Source organism: Falco biarmicus, chromosome 2 (assembly GCF_023638135.1).
Source record: "Falco biarmicus isolate bFalBia1 chromosome 2, bFalBia1.pri, whole genome shotgun sequence".
In the NCBI taxonomy this organism is placed as follows: domain Eukaryota; kingdom Metazoa; phylum Chordata; class Aves; order Falconiformes; family Falconidae; genus Falco; species Falco biarmicus.
In genome coordinates, this window is record NC_079289.1 from 69,762,793 (window position 1) to 69,787,674 (window position 24,882).

A 24,882-nucleotide genomic window follows, 5' to 3' on the forward strand; every position below is an offset into this window, starting at 1 on the left:
GAAAAAAATTATTCAGCTGTCACCACACCCTTGAAGCTGGAAAAGACGTATTATAGCTTGCAACACAGCTATGCACGACTTCAGAAAAAAACTGCACCATGTGACAGATGAGAACAAGTCCTAGAAGAGAGAGAACCCAACGTCAGAGGTCCTGAGCTTTCCCAGGCTCTGCAGCATGGTCACAAAACAGTTTGGCCACTGCTAGCAGCACAAAGACCAGCAGTATGGGTCGGTGGGTTTAATTCTTGATGACTACAGGAAGGTGAAGTGTGCCCCCTTTCCAGCTGTAATAATTTAATTGCCAGCCAGCAATACTGCAGTTCTCCGAGACAGTAAATATTAGGCTTGTTACCAGAGGAGATCAGCTAACCAGGTGCTAAGTGGCTCCACAAGGAGTAGTGGCAAATTCTCGTGCTCTCAGGGGGTGTACTGAGTTGCTCTTGTGTTAGGGCCTTGATGGTTTTTTATTGTGGTGGCATTAAATGATGCAAGAGCTAGTAATTATATGGCTACCGCTGTGGAGTTTAAAAGGGGAAAGCTCTTGCCAGGAACTGTGGTTTGGGAGATTGGGTAGTGGTGGTGTTAGAAAAAGAGGTGAAGTCAATAATTTCTTCAGGTGAGAGTTTGTTGTCAAGAAATGACAGCACGCTTTGTTAGATAAACTCCTGAGGGAAATAAGGGGGTTGTAAAGTTCTGTGTTTGGTATAAGGCTGCTGAAGGGGGCTTTTAATTATTTTTAGTGCATACTGTATTTATTTTTTTATAATTTTAAATTTTATGATTTTATAATTTTATAAATATTTAAGTATTTATTTATAAATTTACTTGTGTAGTGTATTTTTAAAAGCTTATCTTTCTAAGGCCCACAAAAATCTCCTGAAAGAACTCTTTATTGTATTTTTAAGCACTTCAGCTTGGTATCTGATTTAGTTCCTCCCCACATCTTGGTAGAGCTTCTCACTACTTAAAAACAACTAATGATTAAAACTTAAGAACAACTCTATATACAAGAGCAGCATTTTCCTATGTTTGTTTTCCAGTTGCTTAGTGTTATGCATTGAAGTGTCATTGGTACTACTCAGTACCAGAGACTTTATGCCAGCAGTAAGTGAAAGGGCTTGTTAGAATGGATGCAATACTGTACAAGAAGATGGTGCTTGTGCACTTGTAGTAGCCTGGTGCACAGCGTGCTAAGCAGAGCAATTTTGGTGTCTGACGTAAAACAAAGCTTCTCCCCATAAGTTTTGTTCCTGTTTGTGGCCCATTACCTGCAGCAATAGGTCCCCTTACCTCTGGAAGATAAGACCCATTTGAAGTGGTTTCCAGTGGGTGAATTTCTCTTCTGTTGTTATTACTTCAGACAGATACAAACTTCTAGCTCTGGTGCTCTCAAGCTCATCATTGTAGAAACTGCGTAGGTTCCTACCAGGGGTAAGTTCAAAGAAGCTTTCCTGTAGGGTTTCTGAGCACTTGTAAGTATCTAGAAGCCTAGTTTGCTTAATGTTTCTCCTTAATAGCAGCTCTCCTTTGATACTGGGTCAGAAGATTTTGCTCCTAAGTTCTACCTGACTCTCCTGAAAAATTTTGGAAATCTAGCAGATGGCTGACCTGCTGCTCTGACTGAGCTTGTAGATGCTTCTTGGCTGGAAACTTGTCAGACACTCCTGGAGTGGCAGCCTGACCCATCTGCTCCTTCAGACAAAAGTATGAACAGCTAGCAAGCTTTCAGAGATGTGAAAACTATTTGTAAGAGAATTAGAAAGGCAGTGAAATGAGGAGGAAGAAAGGACTTAAATGCTCGGTTTCTGTGTTTTGGGTTTTTTTAATTCTTTCTCATTTTATACTAGACTTGATGTTAAAATATCTGAATGTGCGATGAAAACCACAAAGCTCTTCCTCGTGCCAAAGAAAACCAGATCACACAAGGCTGGTCTGCAGTTCCCTGTGGTTTGTGTCTCCAGGCTCCTTAAAAGAGGGAGCTACTCTGACAGGATCAGTCCTGGTGCTGCCATCTACCTGGCTGCGGTGCTGGAATACCTGAGCGTGGAGATCCTGGAGCTGGCAGGGAGCGCTGCACAGGCAAGCAAGAAAGCCAGGATCCTGCCCAGGCACACCCAGCTGGCCGTGAGAAATGATGATGAGCTGAACAAGCTTTTCTCCCGTGTGACCATTGCTCAAGGCTGGGTATTATCTAATGTTCTTCCCAAGCTTCTTCCTAAGAAGACCATGTCACTTAAACTGCCCAGCAAATATGTCCAGTCACAGGAGTTCTAGCTGCCACCAGGCTCCTGACCTTGTGGTGGTGTTGATTCTGGCTTTCTCAACAGCTTAGAGTTTTTCATGCCAGTTAGCATTTTTTGGTCTCAATTCATGTGTGTCTACCTGTGTGCATGTCTGGAAAGCTGCTAAAGGCAGGGAAATATAACTAGCAACTCTGTCTATGTCCCCCTAGTTGTACTTCAAAAGAAAAAAAAATCAACAGACTACTTCTATGGATAAACAAATGTGCAAAGGACTCATGTCCATCTTATTCCCTTCTATAAAATAATTTGTTGCACCAAGCAGAAGATTTTCGTTGGCAGCACACTTACCTAAGGAAACCTGCTTTATGGTTTTTAAACCTTGTGTCTCCATGTGCATGGCTGGAATCTCCTTATTCAGTATGTGTAAAAGTCTGCTTCATCTGACTGCTTTAGACTTCGTCATGGGCACAGTTAACTGTTCAGTGTAAGCAGATGCACCTGAGAAACTTAAACTGGACTGCCTTATGGTGGCAAAGCTGATGGATGGATCATCTCTAACATTTGGATATGGAGGTAGAGCTGTGTTGTAACTTCAGCATCACTGCACACACCTTGGTCCAAAGGTTGTGTTGGAATCATCCTCTGAGTTTCTGCATTGATTCTGCGATCCAAGCAGTCTTCTGCAGACAGTATATAAACCTTGTCAGCGCTTGAGCATGAAGGGTCTTCTAGAAGCTCTTCTTAAGAATGGATCCAAATATAATTTTTACCTCTCTGGTACTGAGAGTCTCCTTAGCTGCTTTGAGGCTTGTTCCATTAAGAACCAGCTCAAGGAAACCTGTGCGTTACAAGGCAATCCAGGAAATGGCCTTTTCCAGGACCTTCCAAAATTCTTGTCATCCACCTATGCGGCTTGAAAGCCTACCTAAGCACTACTAAATTTGCACTCTGGATTGCTATGTTGTGGTGGACACGTGCTAGTAATTGATGTCTGCTGTGCTGCAGACTTTTTTTGTTGGACAGCTGCACCAGCAGGATGCCTCTCAAATTTAAGAGGCTTATAACTGCATTACCAGGTGTTTGAATCGTTCTATTCATAACATGGAATGGGAAGGCCCTAGTGTCCGCCAGCTTCAGATTTATTAATTCATCCAGGTAGAAAGGTTATTTAGAGAAATGCTTCAAAACTGACCTATTTCAAGGTCTTGGGAGCCTCTCTCTCCCGTATCTGCCTTATAATAATCCATATTTTCTGCTGCTTTCTCTAGCATAATTCAGATCTCTCCCTGGTTTTCTGGTCTTGTAAGAGTTGAGACCTATTGAAGAATGAGCTGCAGAGACCTCATCTCTTCATATAGGCAGGCTAGGGAATTTAAATGAAAGGCAAGAAGCCAGGAATGAGGTCTGGTGGGACTGCAGCCAGACCTTTCTGTGTGTGAAACCTCTGGCATGTGTGTAAGCTGCAAACGCCTACTATGCAGTCTGTGAGGAGAGAAAGGGAGGAGAGTCTGTTGGTATTGGGTCAGTCCCTGTCTGACTGGCTGCTATGAGCACAGGAGGTAGGTGGTTTGTAGTGTGGGTAGTAGACAATGGGGTTTGGGGCAGTCATAGGACCAGCCATTGCTATCTGCGTGAACGTTGCAACCTTTGGCTAGAGATCTAGCGGGTGAAACGCTGCTGAGCTGCACCACAAACCCAAGTGTCTGTCTCGGAAAGCAGCAGTGGCTCCTTAGGGGGCTGCTGGATGTTTTTCTACAGCAGTTTCAATCAACATTGACCGTATGAGCTGTGCTTGAAGAAAAACAGTCCTCTGTTCCCCTGTCAGGCTGACAGTTATGTTTCATGTCTGTGTGGGCTCAGAGGCTTGTTCCTGGCCTGTCCAAGCCAGCTGCCCACAGCATGGGTGCCCCTGCAGCAGCGTGGGCTTGTGCGGCTCCTGCCACGCCACACCGCTCTTGTCGCTGTGCCAACACAGCTGCTCATGGCCTCTACTGCAAACCAGGCTGCCGGGCTCATGTGCTAACAGTTTTCTTGTTCTTATTTTCCTTTGTTTCTTAAAGCAAAACCCCACCCTTCATAGTGGTGTTGGCACAACCTGAAAGTTTCTGTGGGGGTAGGAAGAAGAGACCAAGGGTGGGATGATGGCTGGAGCTGCGGAGGGAGAGTCTGTTTTCGACGCCTCCATGATGTGGGCTGTGACTGTGAAGCCTAATGGGAATTTCAAAGGTGTCTGTCTGGAGTGAAGTTGTATCACACCAGGTTCATGAGTTGAGACATGACCCATGGAACAGGACGTTTCAGCAACCCTCTGTGCCTATAGAAATCCTACCAAAAAGAAAAGGGGGTGGGGTGGGCAGGAATTAATGGAGACCTCTTTCCAAGTCTCAGCTCTTCTGCAGAAGAAGCAAAGCTTGACACTGGCTTGTGTAAAGGAATGCCCCCATCTCAAGAAGCTGTATGGCCTTGCTGGGTCAAGTTAGCCAAGAGGTGCTGCTGCTGCCCAGGGCACAGGACTCAGTCTGAGACCTGGTCAGAGAGAAATCAACCATCAGGGATGGTGCTGGTACGTGTCTCTGTCTTTGTAGCCAAATAACCAATTCAATACATCTTGTATTAAACCCAGCTAGCTTTACCAGAAATTTACGTAGGCTTAAGTGTGACTGTAGGGTGGCTGGCAAGCTCAAGGCATCCCATTGCTCTAGAAGCAGCAAGCTTGGGAAGATGTGCCCTGTCACAGCTGAGTGCCAAATAGGTGCTCTGGGGTCTGCAGCCCATGTCTGCTAAACTGCAAGGTGGGGAGAGGCATCACCTTCAGCAGTGGCTCACCCTCACTTCCTTGGCAAAACTCAACAGATGAGAACAAACTGGAGGAATACTGCAACAAGGAGAGGACATTGATAGGTCCAAGGAGAGCCACAGAGAAAGAGCATCCCTGGAGCATGCAGCAGTCCCAGCTCCTGTCATGCAGCTCTGCTCAGTCTTTAGGGATTAGAGCTGACCTACAGACATTCTGGTTCCTGATACATGCCTGGCTGTGGCTATCTAGTTCTCTGTGCTCGTGACTACTGACTACAGCTTTTCTGTTTTGTTTCTAAATGCAGAACAATCAGTGCATTCCTTCTTGGGTTTGTGTAGTCTCAAGACAATTGAAAAGATAATGCCCAACATTAAGACATCAGTTTTGGGGAACTCATTAATTCTCCTAGTTCTGTTTCTCTGCTGCAGCTGTGAAGCCTGATTTGTCTTTCTTTTGAAGATACATTATGCATGCTTCAATGGGGCACTTCTAATCTTTGATTAAACAAATCCAGTCTCAGTTTAAATACACAATAAAACCTACGTCCAGTCTTCTAGTGTATCCCCACCCCTGTTCATTATCAGGTTGTGCATTACTCTGTCCCAAATAAATACCTTGATAATACATGAAGCAGGTGGTTTGTGAAGGCTGTCCTAGCAGCTGGGTCACACTGCTCCTGTTTCCACCACTGTTACCAGCTTCGCTTCTTTCTGGGTCTCTCTTCCTCAGCTCTCCTTTGTGTCACAACTTACATACTTCAGGGAGCAAATTGCTTATTAACTAGCTAATGTTCACTGACTATTTTGAGGCTGTTGAGCATTAGAACTACTGGAAATTATTGTTTTGTTTATACAAGCAGCTCATTAGACTCCCAAACAAGGGGTTATATGAAAAGAGTGTGTGGGAGAGAACAGCACAACCATTTCCAGCATTGCAATGAAAAGCGTATTCTTTCCAGCTTGCTCCAGCTATCTGTGTGCCTTTCTTTGCAGTGCTGTACACAGCATCTGTGAGAATACTTTTGCCAGCAGTGCCATGGTGGGGTTTCTTAATCATTCTACCCCCCAAAAAGACAAGTTCATTTAAACTCGGCTAGCAACCATTTTAACACTATGCCTGCAACAACGTGGCAGCTGGGGAGAGGAGCCAGTCATACTCTTAGAAACGCGTAACCAATGAACCAGCAAAATGCCCAAGCTGACCCTATGTTAACTCTGTGCTCTGATCTCTCTTGAAAGCAGGGAAGGGGGATGTGGTCACTAGGCTGAGTTAGATTTTGAATGCATTGTTCACAGTGGCAGACTCAGAAAAAAACACTCACTGCATCAACTTGCTAGCTGCATCCTTTGGCGGAGTGCAAGCTTTCGATCTGCCAAGCCAAGGAATGCGCACACATGTTCTCAGGCGTTGCCAGGTCAAGCTGTACCTCTCTTCTTCCTAAGCACCAGAATTCAGGTGTCTTTCTGCACATGCCCCCGGTCCAGGAGGTTTTTCACGAAGCTGCCTAAGGCTTGATTTGGCAGTGGTACTTTCTTTTGGACTTGCTGCTGTCAGCCTAAGGCATTAGCCAGCTCTGTTGCTAACAGCTTGCCCTGGAGCTGCGTTATCCCAGCACCTTGCTTTGCACTGCGTGTTGAACCTAGGGCTCTCGACTCCACCAAGGACTTGTGGTAAGTGAAGGTACCGTGCAGAGTCAGCACAGCAACAGAAAGAGGGAGCGTGACTCTGTTACTCAGTGGTTAGGTAACTCAGCAGGGGTACTGACATATCTTTTTCCCTTGTATTTCAATGGCTAGTCCAGATGTGATCTCAGCCCATGAGTATGCTTCTAGGTATCATACCACACAGTGATAAAAGGCAGAGCCAAGAGGCTTACTTTGTGTAATGCAGAATACAAGAGAAGTGCGAGTTAGTAACCTTAAAATAGCTGTCTTTCATCTAGGTCAGAGGAGAAAATTGGCTCTTTTTCCTTGCAGCATGCACTGAATCCAGGGCACTGGTTAAGCTGGAATTAATGGCAAAACAGTGAGGGGCTGTGTCAAGCTGTCACAGCACTTGGACAACTTTCTCTTTTGAAACTCAGATAGTGCTGAGTCTCAAACATGCCCAGAAAACAGTGAAGATTGCTGCTTGAAATAGGAAACAGATATATTTTTAATGAGCTTCTCTATTCATTCAAACATCATGCCGTTTCTTGATGAGGCTTAAATCATACTTCGCCAGCTGAATTCACCAAGGAAGGTGCTCGCTGCTTTAAGGGAACTCAAACACAGCCCATACATCTGTCGAGGAAACATTAAGCATCTGCCACATATCCTGGTCCCTCTCCCTTCCCAAGTTTCAGGTTTTCAGATTTACTTTTCCATTATTGATACCTCCTACCAGGGTCATTGTAACAGATCAGATAACATACCTGGGACCCAGCTTGTCCAGGGTACCCTATACATGTACCCTGCTCACTGGGACACCGTTCAGCAGAAGACCTGGGAAGCTTGCCTCAGTGTGCTTCCTATTTACAAGTCTGGGGTCTTCTTTCCACATGTTATTACACAGGCCCGATTCTCACTCTGACTAGTTTAAATCTGTTTGAATTGGTGGAGATACACTGGTGTGAAACTGTTTGGAGATTTGGATCATGGCCTGCTTCTGGCTGAGCACGTCCCTTGTACCCTCCTGATGGGCATAACGGGCTGTCTTCCATGACAAGACAATGGCAGCAACACTAAATCCTGGTAAAATAATATCCTTGCAAAATCTGAGTGCTTCATCGTCACTTAGTACTGTCAATTGAAGCATTCTTCTGAGAAATTAAAAGATGTGTGCGTTGGGACTCCTCATGTCTTTAAGCTGTCTCTTTTTGAAATTCACTCTCTCTTTAAATAGAACTAGTCTTCCTTCCTCTGAAATCGTTGCAAAAGATCCAGAAACTGATGAAGCCATTTGTTCCCTTTTAACACAGATTACAAATTCAGTACTGGTCTGTGGTACAAGTGAGTATGCAAGTTATTAAGAACTTAAGAAGGGATCTACTCCTCCTTCTGTGCCCTGTAATCCATCGCTTTTCCTCCATGGATCCGTACTTCTTTTTTGTTAGTAATTTTTGTAACTTTTAAAGAAGTAAAGTGACTCTTCCACATCCAGGGGGTTTTAACTTACTTTCACTACATTAACAATCTACAGTTCCTCTCAAAGGAAATTTGCTTTGGTTCCTGCCTTGAAGCATGTTCCTACTCTGAGCACATCCATTGCCTCCTTCATCTGTACCAGGACACTTGGCACCAGGGCAACCAGAGGAGGAAGGGCTAAAGTAGAAGTTGTTGGGAGAAATGGTGCTGAAGTGTCAAGAAACTATGAAATGGGAGAATGAAGATGAAAATGCTGTAAAAATAGACACAGTGAAGGAAAGAGCAGCATAAATATCAGCAGGAAGTGAACATAAAATTTATTGTGTGAAGTAGCATTTCATGATAGAACAAAGCAAAAAAAAAGAATAATTCCCTTTGTAGCAGGAATTACTGGGTGATGTTCTTTCATTTATGCTATGGAGGTTGTCAAGCAAGATGAATGTCAGGGTACTTTCCAGCCGTTCTAGCTGTGCGTTTATACCTGCAGTCCCATTACCTACTCAACAGGACTACTGATATTTTCCAGACATATTCTTCCTTCCACAGCATTTGTTAAAAGTGAATGCAGCTCATTAAGCTTTGTAGCAGCCCTGGCAGGGGCCACCAATACATCAAACGTCTGCTGCTGAAGAGGAAACAAACACTGTCATGACACTTCACTGCTGCCTTACAACATGTCAGCAGAGAAATGATAGATAATCAGAATCCTGGGGATAGAACATTGAGAAAAGTTGGGGTTTTTTGATTAATGGTGTTACCAGTCTGAACGGGATGAATGCAGAACTGGGTTTTGGCCCCTGGTTTTGCAAAATGTGCACTGAGGAGTACTTGAATGTTTACTGGAGTAGGGCTAATTACACTGATAAATAATGATGCATTAAGGTAATAAGATGATAGCTTTTATTTGAGGATAAATTAAATGTAAGGATAAATTATCTAATTTGATTGTAAGTTAAACTCTGTGAAAAAAAATTACTAATCTATTACAATAACTGATGTCACTATTTATTCTAGACATAGAGATTTGGAACAAATTCAGACAAATACCCAGAACATCAATGTCCGGCTTCCTTGAAAGGTTGGGGTTTTATCCAGGTTGTTTAATAGACATTCTTGAGGATTTTGAGGCTGTTTCTGAACAGAAATGAACTGTATCATAGGGTATCATAGCAAACCTGAGGCAAAGTAACCATACCCTTGTTTCACAAAGAGGGAATCTGAGTCAGGTGGAAAGGTGCCATCTTGGTAGTGTACAAGCTTAACCTCATACCACAGGTAAGCACTTGGTAAGTATGGAAATCATGACCTTAAGTGGTTCACTGAAATGTAGGGGTACCGTTACACAGCAAGAGAGCCAGAACTAGAGCTCAGACACCCAGTTCCCCATTTCATGCACTCCTTACTCAGCTGCCTTACTCTCTTCAGTTTTTTGGCCTTCCTCCTAAGCAAACATTTATGGCAGTACACCATTGCTTGCTTATCTATCTGTCCTCATCCATCAACTTCTGAATCTGCCAAGCCGTTCTATGCAAATATGATGGAGAGCTGAAACCATAAGCTGATTCCTACCAGTTACATGGAAATAGGTTGCTCTGTAAAAGAAAGAGCTCTGATGTATGCCAGGACTTAAACAGGGGCCGCAGCATGAAGTTGTACTAATGAAATGGTAACAAACTATATTCCATTAAATACGTATATAGGAGAACTTCCTCAAAGTACAAATCTAATAGAAATAACTCTGCTAGTTCTATTGGTCACAGAAATGCTCATTTACTTTAGTAAAATAAGATGTTCATTGCATGGTAGTTTTGCACATGACTAGTTCTCTCATGTCCCATCCTACAGATTTCAGCTTAGGTCTAGCCACCCGTAGCTGAGGCCAGCACGTGACTTAGTTGTAAAACAAAGCAATGAAAAATTTCAAAACACGGCCTCTCTGACACCTCTCTTGTTACCAAAACTGCAAAACACATTTATCTCAATGTAGCGTTACATTCCTAACTCAATTGTGACATGGCACAATTGTCTGTCAAGGAAAATGGATGTTTTCAATAATACCCATTAGAAAATGTCTGTACGTGGTGCTCCACAATTCAATGAAGCTGTGGGTAGATGGAAGCGTGGAGATGAAATGACGCCTGGGAAAGCTCTTCTTCTTTTACCCGTCTAGAGGACCAGTGCTGCTGATGGATGTTTCAGTTGTGCGGAGCGCTTGCAGCTCACTGCGCGCTGAGATTTGTGTGTTTATAAACTTGCCATCTTCTGTCACTTTCGCTTTCTTTGTAAGGAGCGGAAGCATCCCAAGTTATGGGCTCGGAGAGCCGTGTCCAGGCGAGCAAGGGCTGCGAGCTCCGGACTCGCCCCTCAAGGCGGGTGAGGAGCGGACCCCGCGCAGCGCGGGGCTGCGGGGCCGCGGGGCCGGGTCCCCCCCGAGCACCACAGAGCTGGCGGTGGTGGTGCCCTCTGCTGACCGCTCCCAATATTGCAGCGTCGAACATCCTCGTCCTCCTGGAAGTCGAGTGGGGCACCCTATCGCAAGCCAGTATAAAATAGTGACTCTGGGTTATCTTAATTACACGTAGTCTGTGGAACTCTACAGGCTATGCACAGCTGTGGAAATGAGGAAGATGTGGTATAAGGTTACCAGGTTACAATCAATCAAAATCTATTTTTGGTGTTTATTTATGTAGCAGTGTCTCTGGTGTAGTGCCCGGAGAGGCCACACTGCCCAGCAGGGTGGGTGGCTGTGGCATCTCCTTCCACTCCAGGGTCATGAGAGAGCTTGGTCCTACGCTGAAAGAGGCTCCTGGATTTTGCTACTTTCCTGGTGGGTCACACGTGATTGCCGGTCCTTTGCGCTCTGAGGTCGGTTCGTGCGTGTTCTGCATTTTTGCCTTTTCTGTTAGAAGTTCTAGTTCATATTTAGGTGTTTTGCTGGCTGATGTTTAGATAACTCTGCTCCAGAAGAACGCATTTATATGCACACATCTCCCCTACACAGTAACTCTGCAGGCACTGTTTGAACTGCTGTGTAGAAACCCCTGGGTGCATAAGCTTTGTGGTAAACATATTCAAAACTTATTTGAGTTTGCCATATGTTCTCCTTCAGACTTCCTCTATTGATCTCCTAGCAGGTTTAAGGCTAATAGGTACATGATGGTGTTTGGTGTACAAGGTCCTTTACCCCAAAGAAATGTCAACATTTTAGATGGTGAATCATAAGCAGCTATAAGATCAGTCACATTTTTGTTCCTGCCGTGTGGAAAAAGTAGATCCAGAAATGACTGGAGGAAGAGAATTGGCAGTTACTTCTAGTTGTTCAGTGCAGAAATCTATCAGCATGATAGATGTATCGGTTAAGACAGTTTATGCAGTCCAGCCCAGGCAAACATATGCTTTTACCCTGTTTAATAAGGTAGAGAAGTGGCAATTGCAATGTGTGAGTTGTCTGGAACAGAGAAGTAAGACAACCCTTCAGAGCGATCCCCACATAAGCATCGCTCTTGGATGCCAGTAGAGATCCTTAGATCACCACTGACTCTTAAGATCCCAGCAAAGAAATAAGTATTTTGTTGCTATGTTTAGAATAATAAGCATATCCATCTTGTAGCAGGAGTTAATTTGGCAGCTTTACATGCACTAAGAAACCTGGAATGCAACACTGGCAGCATTTGGCCAGCCTGTCAAGCAGTTGCCTGTCTTCTGCCCAACCAGCTATGTTAAGCAAATGGTGTTAAATCTCCAGCAGGTAGATTTGCAATTTCTGCAGCTACTTCTGTGTCGTCACCTGCTGAGAATTGTGAAGATGAGACAAGCAGTCAGCTGATGTGTTTTTGGTTCCCAGATGGTATTTCATGTCATGCATACGCGGCAGTTATCTCGCTAGCCATCAGTCAGCCCTCACTGCCAGTCATCTGAATCCTCTCATTGCATTTTCAAAGGACTTCAGTTTGTGTGCAGTCTAAGTTTGCAGGCCACAAATGGGCTTCCCCATTTGTTCTGTAATCCATATGCTTCCTTTTCCATGCTGGGATGTTTTCTCTTGTTTTGCACAAGTGTTCCAGAAGCAAAGACAATGTCCTTTCCAGGGCTGCCCTGCAGCTCTGGGAGTCAGGTGCCACTTGTCACAGCTGTTAGTGTGGTAAGTGTTGTCACAAGACAAAAGTAAATAAGGTGTAAGTGCTGGGTTCTCTAAGATTGAATCTTCCACTTCTCCAGAAGCAGCCAGAGCAACTTCTATGCAAGGTATGCTAGATACTCAACAAAACAATGGTACTAGTCTTTCATTAAATGGAACATAGTTAGGAATAAACATTGCACCATGATGTAACACTGAAGAGACAAAATGCTGCTTGCAGTTATTTCAGAGCGGGGACTTTTGTAACTTAAAGTCCAAGTGAGGTGTCAGTCCCCCGGGAGAATTTTTATGACCAAGAAAAGGTAACTGCCTGTAAGTCAGTGCTTCATTCTCCCGATGATTGGCAGATTTAATGTATCTCCTCATTTTAAGTATATCTCTCCCGGCAGTACCCATCCATGGGCACAGTGGATACCGCCAGGAGTGCTGAGAACTAAGATGAAGCATTTTATCATTCCCCTCTTCAAACTTCCCTTCTTGCAAACCAAACCCTCATCATTCAAGGTACCAACTTTCCTTGACCTCTGCCTTTCCTCTCTGCTGGGCTCTCTCCTGTTGGGCCCCCTCTTCCTTCTCCAGTGCTTCTCTGGACATTAAGTCTTCCTTATAATCAGCAGTGCAACACATCTCATATCATAGTCTCTACAGCTTCTTACTCATTCCACATCATATTTTTGTGTTCTCCCCAACACTGTGATACTTCACAGCCTGCAGCTACCCATCCCCTTTGCTGCAAATCTGCAACAGATTATTCTTCAGTATGTGCAATACCTTCCTTTCATCCTCAGTGAGCTGTACATATTTTTTCCAGATGTATCTTTGCCAAGACCTTTCTGAATGATGACTCTGTCCTCCAGTGCTTGCTGTCCCTCCCAGTTTGCAATCACCTGGAGATTGAGTAAGTGTGCTCTTCCCTGTGGGAGCTGAGAAGGGAGTGAGGCAGTCCGAGGCAAAGGAGCATGAAGGAGCCAGAAAGAGTGAAGTAAAGCACCAAGAGGGTTTTCCTCTTGTGCTTCGTGCTCTGGCTCTTTGGTGAGGAGCATGTCGTGAGGCTGGGCGGCACTCACTCCCCCACCAGCGAGCCCATTTCCAGGTGCCTTGCTGTGCACTCTGCTGAGCAAAGCCTTGCTAAGCCCAGCTCGAGCAGGCCAGGTTTTTAAACAGGAGGTCCTGGGCCAGCCTAAAGTGATTTTTGAGGCAATTAAGGTGTGCGCTCCTGAACATGCCTGCCTTCCCAAGAGCCAGCAAAGCTGTCTTTAACCATGTGCTTTAAGCTGTGGCAACTGGTTTCAAGAGTTGATCAAGTGTTAGAAAATAAATTTCCCTTTGCAGCTTAAATGTATTGCTTCTCAGTGTAATTGAGTCTCCCTCCTTGCTCCTTTTTATTACTGGAGGATGGATAAGCATCAGATTTACTCTTCTAAATGCCCTCATTACTTTGTATACCTTGTCATGTCACTCTTTATCTCTTCTCTTGCTGACAATGGGAACTGAGCTTTCACTTCTTTTTCTTGCAGAATTTTTTCTGTGCTTCTAATTGTTGTTGTCACCTGTGTCTGCACTCCTCAGTTTCTGCTGTGGATTCTGCAGTGGGGAGTTTAGAAAGATTTTCAGGCCAGGGGTGACCTTTACATTTCAATATTATTAATCTCTCCTATTCCACAGGTGACACTTGTGTTGCTCCAGGGAGCAAAGGTTTCCACTGAGCAGTGAACAAGAGCTCTCCTGTGCATTTTACAGAGGAGACACACTTACTACAGAAATATGGCTAAGGAACATAAGCTAGGTCCTAACCTGCAAATTACCACCTATTTGTCAGTCTCATTTCACCAGTTTCAAGGCCCAAATAGATGTTCTTGAAACCTGTTGTGGGTGGAGGAAGCCACTGCTGATGGCGCGAACACAGCATGGGCTGCCCATGGTACAGCATTGCTGTGGGGTAACCCTGGCAGGCAGCTCAGCCTCACGCAGCCGCTCGCTCACTCCCCCCAGCAGGATCGGGGAGAGAACTGGAAGGGTAAAAGGGAGAAAAATCATGGGTTGAGATAAAGGCAGTTTAATAGGTAAAGCAAAGCAGAACAAGCAATTCATTCACCACTTCCCACGGGCAGGCAGGTGTTCAGCCATCCCCAGGGAAGCCGGGCTCCATCACGCGTAACACTGACTTGGGAAGACAAACACCATCACTCCAAATGTCCTCCCTTTCTTCCCCCAGCTTTATATGCTGAGCATGACATCATACGGTACGGGATACCCCTTCGGTTGGTTGGAGTCACCTGTCCCAGCTGTGCCCCCTCCCAGTTTCTTATGCCCCCCCCCAGCCTGCTCACTGGTGGGGTGGGGAGCAGAAAACGCATTGAGGCTGTGCAAGGGCTGCTCAGCAATAGCTAAAACATCCCTGTGTTACCAGTGCAGTTTTGGTCACAGATCCAAAACACAGCACAAGCTGTTATGAAGAAAATTAACTCTATCCTAGCCAAAACCAGTACAAATATTTATGCAGAACTGAGCAAAACTGGATACAGTTCAGCTTTGGCCTCTGAATTCAAACAGGCCAGAATTGCCATTGCTGTTTTTGTGTCATTATCTTCTGTTTATTCGCATTACCACAGTGCATCACCACCATTTGCATTTGGCTTAGCTGTTTCTTCCAGAGGGGCACCCCAGCTGGCTCCAAATACTGAGGAGCCGGAGGAGCCAGCAGCCCTTTGGTAGTCTTTCTATAGGCTAATCATTTCCAACAGGATTTGACAACATGGTGAACAGCAGCAACAGGGTGCCCTGAGGGCACAAATCGGCCTTAATTGCCCTGAGCATCCTGCCTGGGGACCCCCTACCCCACCAGCACTCTGCTCAGGTGGAGGCTCAGGAGCTGCAACTCAGCCAGGGCTTGACCCTGTCAGAGGCTGAAATAGGTAGCACAAAACGGTACTCATGGCACAGAATAACTGAGGCTGGCAGAGACCTCAGGAGGTCTCCAGCCTGATCCCAAGCAGGAACTCAGACCAGGTTTTGTCTACTCCGGTCTTGAAAACCTCCCAGGACTGAATGGCACAACCTCTCTGGACAACCTGTTGCAGCACCTGGATGTCTCAGCCTCTCTTGCTTCAACTCACGCCTGCTGCTACTTGTCCTCTCACCTGCTGTAAGGAGCTTCACTGCCTCCTTGATGACCACTCACAGCACTGGAGGGGCATCCCTCCTCCAGGCTGAACCAGCCCAGCTGCCCCTGCATCTCCTCACAGGGCAAGTGCCCCAGTCCCCACCACTTTGAAGGCCTTCCATGAGTTTCCTCCAGCTTGACCATGCCCTTCCTGTACTGTGGGGCACAAAACTGGACACGCTACCCTAGGTGTGGTCTAACAATTGCCAAATAACTCATCACTTTATCTATCAGCCAAACTTCTGTTAATACAACCCAAATCAGGAACTTACCCAGTTTCTCAGGGTTTGTTTTTAAGGATAGAGGAGTTCCCAAATCCAGTTCACACACAGCTGTGCCAGCGTAACAGAGACGGTACCATGCCTTGGCACTAAGATTAGAGTAGCCACAGAGGGGGAAGGGGGAATAACAAAGGGCTTGAGGAACTCTGTACTATGGGACGCTGTGCCGAGGAATACCAACCTGGTATGTATCCCCAGACCCTGGGTTTTACTGTGCTCTTTTCTTCCTAAGGAAGTAACTGCTTAGTACTTTAAGTGGAGATATTTGTGGGCAGAAAACTTTTAACAAAACACATCACCCCACTCTATACACTGCAAACACAATTGGCGGTACCACAAGTTTAAATGCATGACTTCAGTAAAAGAGCAGGTTCAAAATCTCTGTCATAAATGACTTGTGCTTTACAATAGTAAGGCAAGGCTGGAAAAAATACATCCTCTGATCAAATAGTGCCCCTGTGTAATAGTGGTACTTGTTCTCTTTCTTTCAGAGTGCTTTGGATTCGTCAAGTACCACACTCAAGCCCTTAGTTATTCAAAATAAGAATTAAATCATTGAAATGTCTATGATTATTTTAACATTATCATGCTGTTTGGGATGCATGTTCTGAGATACTGGGGAAATGTATTATCTAGTCAAAAGGGAAAGCTTATCTGTTCATGACCCTATTAAAGATGATATTATAAATATAAAATGCACTGTTGGATTTGAAAATGGTCAATACTCAGATTATTATTTCCTTTGAATACAGTTGGAACCAGGCAATGCTACAGCATAGCTCAACAAAGTCCAGTACCTGCTTCAATAAAAAAGGACAACAAGATGAGTTAATGATTGCGATTTTATTACATGGAACAGTAAATTCCAGACAACTGAGTCACATAACAGACAGCCAGTGCAATGGGAAGTCTCTGTTCTTTATGTAAACCAAGTCATCAAGCTGGTAAATTGACCCATGAACATCATATTCCACGGTATTCTGAAACAAATTAACACAGTATTATATTTTATGTTGAGATGTTGATCTGCATATGACTTAGTATTCAGTTCCATATGTCTAGTCCTTCTCAAAGTTTGAAATAAAATAATTTTCTGGTGCTAGAATTTGAAACCAAGATGAATGAAAGTTTGAAAGTTTCAATAAGTGCCCAGAGCTGTTATTTTTACTCAAACATGAATCCTCCCTCCTTGTACAGTTCTCGTCTCTCCACCGTGTCCTAACTCCACTGTCCTTCTTTTAGAGTACGGAGGCGTGGTGTGCATCTTGCAGCCAGGCTGGTTCAGGGGGCTGAGCTGTGGATACGATTTACCACTGCATGGGAGGCTAGGGCATGATTACAGAGTAGTGGCTTCTACACCAGCACTTCAACGAGACTCGTTTGATAGCATAGCAGTTATGCTAACTCCAGAGTACTCTGGATAGTTTCATGCAAGTTTACTCGAACTGATTTTTGAACTGCGTTGCCCAAAATCTATAGGGACTCTCTGCCTGTTTGGCTTATCTTAGTGGTTGGTTGTCAGCTCAAGCTTCCGTGTAACTCTGAACAGATCTGGGCAGCACTACCTGCCCCTACAGGTTTCATGGCTAAGAAATGTCTCCCACACACATGCAGATCTAACAACACAAGAACAGCTGCATCAGCTCAAAACAATGATCCATATAGCTCCTTATCTTCCTTCCATCCATGAAAAGCAATGGATGCTCAGAGCAGGCCTGAGACCAGAGCCAGCAAGTAACAATGCCGCTCTGCAATATTCTCCTAAGTTTTTGGTTCCTTCTTTTTATAAAACAGTTTATTCCTGAATATATAAAGGTATTCTTTGTGCGTGCAGTTTTTCTTTCCTATCCTTCTGTCCTGTCCCAAAATATCCAACCTTTTCAGTCAACAGCTGGAATGTAATGTAATTTTATACTACAAAAGATCACCATTTTCTGTTTATTGCAGGGAAGGAGATATTGGAAGGAGAGACTGGTGGAGAGGGACACATACTGGTGGAGAGGGAACATCTGTATTGTTCATTTCCCACTAAAGCTCAGAAGACCTTTAACAAACACTTTCAAAGATGGATATACAAGTGCTAAGTGATACTATTAGATCTCATTGTCTTCCTTCCTTATATCCCCACCCCTTCTCTTTCTAGTTAATGTTTACCCCAAAACAGGTCCCAATTCTGATGTGAGGATGACTCCTCCACCTGCATGCAGACCTGTATTAGTGGTCTCATGCAGGATCAGGTGACTGAAGCTCTCTTGGAACAAAGCAGTCTAGCTTTTGTGTTCCATGCACAATTTACAGCCTGTTTTTAAACTTTATAATTTATGTACTGTTTCTATCATTTGCAGAGCACGAAAGCTCCTCCTTACTGAACCTTAAAGAGAAAACAATCCTTTTGCCAAGAGCATACACTGTAAATATCTGAGCATGAAAAATGCATTTCTGCCCAGACACTTCCTAGTGACTACATGAAACATCCATGTGGGTATCTAGGTTTGTAATACTTCTCAGTAACTCCTTCTGTCATGAGGATCATCATTATTGAGGAAAACCAGAACAAGTTCTTTTCACTTTTGAATGCCTACTTACCACTGCCTTCGATAGTTCTTCCATTTCGAGGCTGAAAAAAAAAGTAATTAGATGGTTGTGCAGAAGTATTAGATGCCAGATTTATAAGCACACCAAAATAAGTCTCCCATCATGCAGACAGAGTACATAAGACTGAGAATGTTTCATTTAAAGGGACAGCCTGTCAAATACCAGGTGATCCATGCAGGGTGGGTTTTGCCTTTGAAACAGAAATATTCATTCAGCCTCTGTCCAGAGAGCTAAACAGTCTGGCTTTATTCTTGTTAAGGGTCTTGGTCCCAATTCATTGGGGTACTATATGTAGATGCCTAAGAAAGAGCATATAAATACAAGCACTGAAAATACCCGGCCAAACACACCTCAAGTGAGCTAAAATGTAAGTTGACAGCTGAACTGGGATTCTGGTTACCTGCTACAACCTACTTTAGAACATTTTTTTTTTTTTGTTAATGTGTTGGAGATGTTCCTAAAAACTAGTTTGATGTTAATCAGAGTGTCTCTAAAACAGCATATTCTGCATTAGACCGTGCCATAGTTCAGCAAGTCAATGGGTGAAAAACATGAGAAATTACATCCATAGTTTTTCTTTGGCTTTTCATCCTGTTATGCAGTGTGCCTCACTTACTGGCCAGACCTTTCAGACCAAGTAGACATTCAGCTCACACACACTTTATCTAACACATTTAGCATCAGCACACCTTGGCAGCCTCAAAGATAAAACCCATATGCTACTTCTGTCTTTGCAAACATTTTATCTAGAGCCAGATATTTAGAGTCACCTCTTCAAATACAGAAGTATTTAATCTATTACTACATGTCATTGTCTCGTCATCTCTTAGTTGAACCAGAGCTTTTTAAACAAACTTCCCTAAGCTTTCAAGCAAAGGTTATTTGGCCTTTAGTCAAAAGAAGTGCAGCAAGAACTTGTGAAGGCAAACAGCTGCTCATTTATAGATATCTAACACTGGTTCAGAATCTATAAGTAGTAAGAGATTCAGATACCCTGAAAAGGAAAAAAGGGCGTCCCAGAGTCCCATGACTATCCTGTAAAATAAAAACACAAACAATAACAAAATAGTTTAAACTCAGTTCCATAGATCTGTTGACAGGTTTTGGTGTCATTCCATCAGAATGGCAATTAATTCACACTGTTGAAAAAGGCCCTGCTAACAAGATGCTGATAGTCCCCAATACCCATTCATCTGGAACGCAGATTAAAAATACCCCAAAGGGCATTGTCAAGAACTATCCATTCTGTCTAGTGTAAATATACTAAATTACCATAATTAAAGATTCACAGGCTTCAGAAAATGTATAAAAAAAGCTTTACACACAGCTGATTGCTTTGCAGAAGCAGGGTCAGCACAACTGGCTTTCCAACCACTGGAAAAAAACCAAGCTGACTTAAAAAAAAGGCAGCAAAAAAAGCAGGGGAAGGGCCATACTTCCCTGTCCAGGGCTACGCACTTGTTTCCACATTTACATACCTTCTTTGTAAACTTGGCAGCAGCAATCTGTGATTCCTGCAAGTGGACAATGTAAGTTAATCAAGATGCTGTCACTTCTTTGGTTTGTTACAGTAATCCTCCATCACTGATGAGGTTGCTGCACTCTTGTGTGAGAAGAGGGATAATCTTTTATCTGTCTGTGATAAGCGTAAGAACAGCAGCAAATGGATCTTTTTAATGACTGACTGTAAACCTTGCCTTAACCAATGTTAACCCATTCATTACCACCATTCAACATGCCCCCTTCACTGTGCAGCAAAGCACAGCCATGCTCTGGGGGCTGAAGCAGAGCTCCACCTGGAGCAAACGTGGCAGCTCCATTCCTCAGGCTTGAATTGTACCGACAGCTCTTACTTTAAAATGTGGTAGCTCTTTGCCTTTCGGACTGACCTTTGTTTTAACCCAGGCATGATTGCTGGTTTTAAGCCTTCCCCTGCACCCTTTATGCTTCACGAAAATTGCTCATTTTTCTACTCAGCCTTACATCAAGGAACAGAAGCTCTCACCATGACTTCACAGAAGCCAGCTAAGCTCGGAGTCTAACAAAGCCCTGAACCTGCAGCCTGGTACACTGGCCAGCTTTGGGAGCCCTCCTGCCCATGGCACAGTTTCCAGGCTGCATGGTCCCAGCTGTCCAGGAATGGGATAGCTCTGTGTGCCACAGCCACGGTTATATCCATGAACGGTTTGAGTTACCTGGGACAGCCTTGAAAAAACAAGCACATATAATGAACAAGGACATGAAGACAGGGAATGATAACACAGGAAAAGCATGTAGATGGGAAACTGGTGAGGAAGAATTTAAGGCTACAAAATATACGAGCAAGGAGAAGGAAATCATGATTCAGGGTATGAGATGATGATACCTTGGTTCAAGCCTCAAGACTATGATTTACAGGACTATGAAATATTATGGAAGAAAAAAGTGCTTGCTCCATCAAGGTGCTTTAAAAGATGCAGAGGAGAAGACTATAGCAAATAGATAGTGTGAATGCTAGCTTTGCTCAGAGATGACTATTACATACCAAAGACAGAGACTGACTCATGACTTAACCTGCAGCTTCAAATATCCTAGCTAATTTATAACAGGTGAGGGTTTACTATGTGGAAGAAACATGGTAAAAACTGAGCTTGTAAACAGTGTGTCAGCTTGACTTTAGGATGGAAATTTCAAACTTGTGGAGGTGACTGCAATACAGCTGGGTTTAGGTAGCTCTTCCTGATTCTTCTGAAAGTTCCATCTGCAAGATTTACCCAAAGACTAGACATCGAAGTTAAATAGTCTATTAGTTCTCCCAAAAGATTTTAAGTTCCCCAGATGGAATTCAAGTCCCATTAATGCCCAAATTGCCATTGACTTTGCCTTTCAGAGTGCTGAGGTCCCATTCCCTCTCTTGAAACACCATCTACCTTCTCCATGTAGTCTGCAACACTGAATCAATTTTTTTTTAAAAAAAATCCATGCAAATGTAAAATCATGTAAAAAGCTGAAGTCCAGTTAAAATCAGTAGGATTTCATAACCGTTTGATTGGGTGTACTACAGACTCATGTTTGCAGTACTTTCTCAAGATTCTGAATGGGCTGAGAAAGTACAACTTCATGTAATAAGAATTTTACTCAGCAGGGTAAAACTTGGCTACTTTTGCCTAGTTCTTTTCCCATACCTCACATTTATATTTGATCTGCCACTTAATCAGACCACACCTAGAAGCCATATTGCATGTATGTAGCTGATATGTCATATGTCTTGAAAGGATACTGCACAAGATTCAGGTCCCAATCTCGATGATGCACAAGAAAGTGATTTTTTTTTTTTCCAAAATTAGCAACTGAAATAGTAACCAGGAATAAGGCTCCATTCAAAGTTACCGATGATTCTGGATGTCCCTTCATTAGCTAACCTGCAGAAGCATAGGAGTCAATATAGAACTCAAAAACACTTATTAGCTATTTAAAACTGAAATGATAGAATTTTATACCATCAACTACAGTATTGCAGTTTTATGGCTGCTTTAGGAAAGCATGCTTGGAATTACAAGCTAAAGGCACCAGCAGGAAGACATACTGAAATTCATGTCAAAATACTTTCTATTATTGTCTTGAAAGCTCTGCTCGTGATTGGAAACAGGGGACTCAAACTCAAGTAAACTGGCCTTTTAAACATACCCACAGCCACAGAGTTAATTTTATGGGAAAGGCTCTTAATAAACTGGTAATAATAAAGAATTAATATAAAGCAAAACTACTCAGAGATAGATTCCAATATGACTGCACCAATGAGGAAGAGCTATAATCACTGACTCTTCAACTTAATTTTTTGGATCAGTCAGAAACACAAGAAAAGCTCAAATAAAGTATTAAAATCAGTAAAGTAACTCATACACCTCCATGTTCAGCATGACCTTAAGTATGCTGTTATATATGTATCTATTTTTTTTAGTATATTCCACCCTGCTTTATTCAAAAGTGAGGGTTAAAATACTGATCCTGGGTGTAAGTAGATGTTTTGATTCTTGAGCTCTGAATCGGTGAAAAACAGCAATTTCACAGATATAGTTTAATAGAGTTAAGAATTACAGGCAAACTAATAATGAGAAGACAGAAGACAGTCTTTTATATACTCTCCTACATCTCATAAACCATGAGAATATTAGATTATACATTACTGTTTGGAAAGAAATGTCAGAAAGTTGTTTTTGGAGGGGTTGCTTTGAAATAAATGAAGCAGTTACACCTTACCTCATTTGTATGCATGCTGTTGAATATGGAATAACAGAGATCCAAAACTGTGCTGGAGATCTGTAAAGCCAAACAGTACCTTAATACATTTACTGAGGGGTTGTGGTATACCCTGTTGGATATAGAACAGGCCTGATTCTGATCCCAGCACAATTTAAAATGAACACAGTTACACTAAAACCACTCAACAGCAAGGTAAGACTTACTGACGCTATTACAAGCTAAAAACTACTATTTTGTAGGAGGAGAATACACACAATACTGCTAATGTCACAGTCCTGTGCTATAAAGAGATCTAAATTTTATATATATTATTATATTTAAAATACATCTTCCTGTGCTAAGTGTTCTAGAAATACTTAGGGTTTCGGCATCTACACTCATTTTAATCTACAAGCATTTCAGTTAATCAATACTATAAACCTTTAACCATATACTGAAATGCACTGTCCCACTCTCACTGCCACAGGACAGGGATTTGCCGATGCATGCAATTACATTAGATGAGAAATAACTATGGCTCCAAAGGAAGTAAAGTCTAAGACACATGAACAACTGGCTCTGGGAGCCATTTCCCACAAGTTTTGGTTTACAAAACAAAGATTTCAGAAAGAAAAAAGTCTGCACAAAATATTCAAAATTTCCAGATAATTCCTGATCCTGCCAAGATTTTTCTCTCCCCTTAGAAAAAGGGAATGACCCTTGGGCTCACTATCTAATGCAGTGGGGCTGATCTTTCAAAACTACTGTTTTTTAACTTGTTTGCAAGGTCTGGGCCAGAGACACCACAGCCGAAACAACCTGTGAAAACTTCCCCTCGCTCCCCTCTCCTCTAAGCACCCCGAAGCAAACCCATCCAACCCACCATCAGTGAGCTGGGACCAGGCGGGACCCTGCCGGTATCCCCTACAGCACTGACCAGCAGCTCTTGCTGCCACGCTGCCTACCACCGCGAGGGGATGAAAAGCACTTTTTTTTTTTTTCCTTCCACCTTTTCCTTTCTCTAGGTCTGAGTTAGCTCTGCAGGGAGGAGAGCACAGCCACGAGCACACTCGCTCTGTGGCGGAGGCTCTGCCGCCTGCAGACACGGACGCCCAGGGTTGCCCTGGGCAATTAGTATGTCTGGAAGAGAAAGTCCCAGCAGATCAAACACGTTACCAAAGTCAGTTTACCTGGGGCTGATTAGACAGTTCCATCCACTGACTGAAGCACAGCGCCAGTTGCTTTAAAAAGTAAGGGCGAGACACTGGCAGTGAGTCTGTCACACGTGGGGACCCGCCTCAGCTCCTGCCGGCCCGGGTACCCCACCCCGCACATCGCACCCCTGCCCACACCTGTCCCACCTCCCTCCCCCGGCTGCAAAGGGCTCCAGCCCCCCACGCTCCCCACCACCCCCAGCGGTCCCACGCCGCATTTCCAGTCCGATGCCACTGTCTCACCGCACCCCCCGTCACCGGCGGGTCACCCCCGCCCCGGGCAGCCCGGGCTGGCGCGCCCCCGTCCTACCCCTCCACCGCGCGTCGCTTTCAGACGGGCTGTCGGGGAAGGCAGGGGGACACACAGGGACGTACCTGGCTTTTGGGCAGGTCCGCGCCGTCCCCGTAGCGCGAGAAGGGCTGGGGGAACCCTGCGGGGACACGGGATGGGGTCACGGCTGGTGCGGGGACGCCGCGGAGCCCGGCCCCGACGGCGCCGCTCAAGGGGGGGGACGGTTCTTCCCAAGGCTTGGGCTGGGGCGGGAGGGGCAGGGGGGCTCCGGTGTGCGCGTGTCCCCGCCGGGGGCGGGACGTACCTGAGCCCCGCGGCAGGGCGCAGAGGCAGCAGGCGGCCAGCAGCCAGGGCAGGGCGGGCGGCAGCGGGGGCATGGCGGGGCGGCGGGCGCGCGGCGGGCGGGACGGCCGCCTTTATGGGGCCGCGCCGAGCCCGGGCCGCGCCCCGCCAGTGGGCACCGGGCGGCCCCGCCCCCGCGACCCCCGCCCGCGGGCTGCCGGCGTCCTGCGCCGGGCGGCCCCGCCCCTTGGGAACCGCCGGCGACGCGGGTTTTCTGGAGGAGGCGACAGGGAGGGAGGCGGGAAGGGGAGGTGAGGCTGGGCGGGGGGAAGCGGCGGGGCTGCTGGCGTCCCCCTTTCGCACGTCCTGCCGGGGCTCGCCGGGGCCGCCGCGGCGCGGGGGCGGCACAGCTTGCCTTCGGAACGGGGCGCGTGAGAACTTCCCGTGCCGAACGAGCCCCGGCCCATCTTACCGTGTTTCCCTTCACGGGAAATGAGGAAAGCCACCCACCTCCTCCTTCGCGCCCTAGGC

The 24,882-nt window shown here is 44.9% G+C and overlaps 2 protein-coding genes across 2 annotated transcripts; one reads left to right on the forward strand and one right to left on the reverse strand.

Moving 5' to 3' along the window:
* Positions 1 to 1,875: 1,875 nt before the first annotated feature.
* Positions 1,876 to 2,274, forward strand: LOC130144859 (histone H2A-beta, sperm-like). The gene has a single exon (XM_056329085.1). It carries the CDS (start codon positions 1,876 to 1,878, stop codon positions 2,272 to 2,274), a length of 399 nt encoding a protein of 132 aa, XP_056185060.1.
* A 15,209-nt stretch (positions 2,275 to 17,483) lies between these two features.
* Positions 17,484 to 24,468, reverse strand: NMS (neuromedin S). Its single transcript, XM_056326951.1, has 5 exons — positions 24,374 to 24,468; positions 24,153 to 24,208; positions 23,754 to 23,804; positions 22,582 to 22,641; positions 17,484 to 19,856 (listed from the first exon to the last, which is right to left on the reverse strand). Exons 1-5 carry the CDS (start codon positions 24,444 to 24,446, stop codon positions 19,620 to 19,622), a joined length of 477 nt encoding a protein of 158 aa, XP_056182926.1. The 5' UTR covers positions 24,447 to 24,468; the 3' UTR covers positions 17,484 to 19,619.
* Between the last annotated feature and the right edge of the window lie 414 nt (positions 24,469 to 24,882).